Below are 2465 nucleotides of genomic sequence, written 5' to 3'. Positions count from 1 at the left end.
GCGGCCCTAGAAAGGTTGAGAACCGCTGAAATAGAGGATGTGTTGTCTCCTTTAAGCATTGGTTCTCAGCCTGTGGGTCGCTGTGTGTCCTCCTCAGCCCCCCGCCACATGTCGCTGCTGCAGCCGCGTCATCCCTAAATGGTACCATTGGGGGGGTCACCACAACTTGGCAAATGTTACCAAGGGGTCCCGGCCCTACAAAGGTCGAGAACCGCTGACATAGAGTGGTATCGAAGCAATTGGAATTCTCGGATACATTTCTTATAAATGGAGATTTTGGTCTTCGGAAGTCCGACCTGAAAGAAAGAAATCCGGACTCAGAATGCGTCTTCCAGCAACCGCTCCGCCGAAGTATTACAGCGTCCAATGAGCATCTGCTAGAGATGACGCGGTGCACCAATGATGTGAAGGGGCAGAATGAAATGTCTCCGGGTAAATTCTGTTGTCAGGAACCCCAAACCCGCCCCTATGACAGTAAGCGCGATCACATGACCATATCCAACGCGCATGGCTCTGCGTCCTTGTACTGTGCACTGTGAATAGTGGCGCCAGGAGGGGTGAGATCCTCAACTGTACTGTGACCCGGGATCCTGCATCTCATTGAGTCACATGACTTGTCTCTTACTGCCCTGGCTCCTCCTCCAACTTGTCTCTTACCATTCAGGCTCCTCCCCTGACTCATTTGTTATTGCCCCAGCTCCTCTCCTGACTCCTTTGTTACTGCCCCGGCTCCTCCTCTTCTGTTATTGCCCCGGGTCCTCTTTTGACTCTTTTGTTAATGCCCTGGCCCCTCCTCTGTCTCTTCTGTTACTGCCCCTGCTTCTCCCCTCACTCTTCTTATTGCCCCAGCTCCTCCCCTGACTCATCAGTTATTGCCACGGCTCTTCCCCTGACTCATCTGTTATTGTCCCGCCTCCTCCTCTGACATTGCCCCGGCTTCTCCCCTCACTCTTCTTATTGCCCCGGCTCCTCCCCTGACTCTTCTGTTATTGCCCCGGCCCCTCCTCTAACTCTTCTGTCACTGCCCCAGCCTCTCCCGACGCATCTGTTATTGTCCCGGCTCCTCCCCTGACTCTTCTGTTATTGCCCCGGCCCCTCCTCTAACTCTTCTGTCACTGCCCCAGCCTCTCCCGACGCATCTGTTATTGTCCCGGCTCCTCCCCTGACTCTTCTGTTATTGCCCAGCTCCGCCCCTGACTCTTCTGTTATTGCCCAGCTCCTCCCCTGACTCTTCTGTTATTGCCCAGCTCCTCCCCTGACTCTTCTGTTATAGCCCGGCTCCTCCCCTGACTCTTCTGTTATTGCCCAGCTCCGCCCCTGACTCTTCTGTTATTGCCCAGCTCCTCCCCTGACTCTTCTGTTATTGCCCAGCTCCGCCCCTGACTCTTCTGTTATAGCCCAGCTCCTCCCCTGACTCTTCTGTTATTGCCCAGCTCCTCCCCTGACTCTTCTGTTATTGCCCAGCTCCTCCCCTGACTCTTCTGTTATTGCCCAGCTCCTCCCCTGACTCTTCTGTTATTGCCCAGCTCCTCCCCTGACTCTTCTGTTATTGCCCAGCTCCTCCCCTGACTCTTCTGTTATTGCCCAGCTCCTCCCCTGACTCTTCTGTTATTGCCCAGCTCCGCCCCTGACTCTTCTGTTATTGCCCAGCTCCTCCCCTGACTCTTCTGTTATTGCCCAGCTCCTCCCCTGACTCTTCTGTTATTGCCCCTGTTACTTTGATATCCGTCGGTCCGGTGACAGAAGCGACCTGGAATCATGTGATCTCCCCTGGTGTAAATACTGATCACGTGACTTCTCTGAGAGGTAATACCGATCAAGGAAGCGGAGACTACATATATCGTCACCAATATCACGCCCTCCTGCACGTGACTGCTAAACCCCGCCCTCTGGGCAGTCAGCTGATTTCGGGATCACATGACCGGAAGAAGCAGTTGTCCGGTGGGTGAGTACGGGGCACCTGTTGTGTGCGGGAAGTCCGAGTGGGGGCGGAGCCTCTCTGCTGTCACCCCCGCCTGACACTGACAGGCCGAGCCGGGTCACATGAAGAGAACCTGTCATCGGAGCAATAAGAAGAATGCTGCTGGCCTGGCAGTGATGCTGATCCTCTGGCTTCACGACTTTCATTCCCTACCTGGAGCAAGTGTACCAAGTGGGAGTTCTGACTTCACTGGCAGCATGCTTGTCCTAGGCTGGGAGGTCATTTCCTGCAGAGATGTGACAGGTTCTCATCCTGGAACTCCCCAACACCCAGCCTCCTAACTAACTATTGTACCCCTCCCCCAACACCCAGCCTCCTAACTGATGTATGTTTACAGAATGCGGCCTCCTGTCCTTACAGATTCCGGGTTTCGTCATTGAGATGTCCTGTGAGAGAATCCCGAGTCCAGACAGCAGGGAGGTGAAGGAGGTAACAATGAAATAAACCCCCGCGTGTCCCCCTCCCGCGTGTCCCCCTCCCGCGT

The 2465-nt window shown here is 54.8% G+C and overlaps 1 protein-coding gene across 1 annotated transcript in view; it reads left to right on the top strand.

Annotated features, from left to right (window-relative positions):
• Positions 1 to 290: 290 nt before the first annotated feature.
• PLEKHM1 (pleckstrin homology and RUN domain containing M1) overlaps positions 291 to 2465 on the top strand; it is a gene marked incomplete at its 5' end in the record, with an annotated part of 24434 nt that continues 22259 nt past the window's right edge. Inside the window, 3 exons of the mRNA XM_018575592.1 lie at positions 291 to 523; positions 1682 to 1941; positions 2319 to 2410. Coding sequence (XP_018431094.1) covers positions 291 to 523; positions 1682 to 1941; positions 2319 to 2410 — 585 coding nt within the window. The remainder of the gene's footprint in view (positions 524 to 1681; positions 1942 to 2318; positions 2411 to 2465) is intronic.

Source organism: Nanorana parkeri, unplaced genomic scaffold (genome assembly GCF_000935625.1).
Source record: "Nanorana parkeri isolate BGI_ZX_2015 unplaced genomic scaffold, ASM93562v1 scaffold4215, whole genome shotgun sequence".
Taxonomy (NCBI): domain Eukaryota; kingdom Metazoa; phylum Chordata; class Amphibia; order Anura; family Dicroglossidae; genus Nanorana; species Nanorana parkeri.
This window is presented reverse-complemented; position numbering and strand designations above follow the sequence as displayed.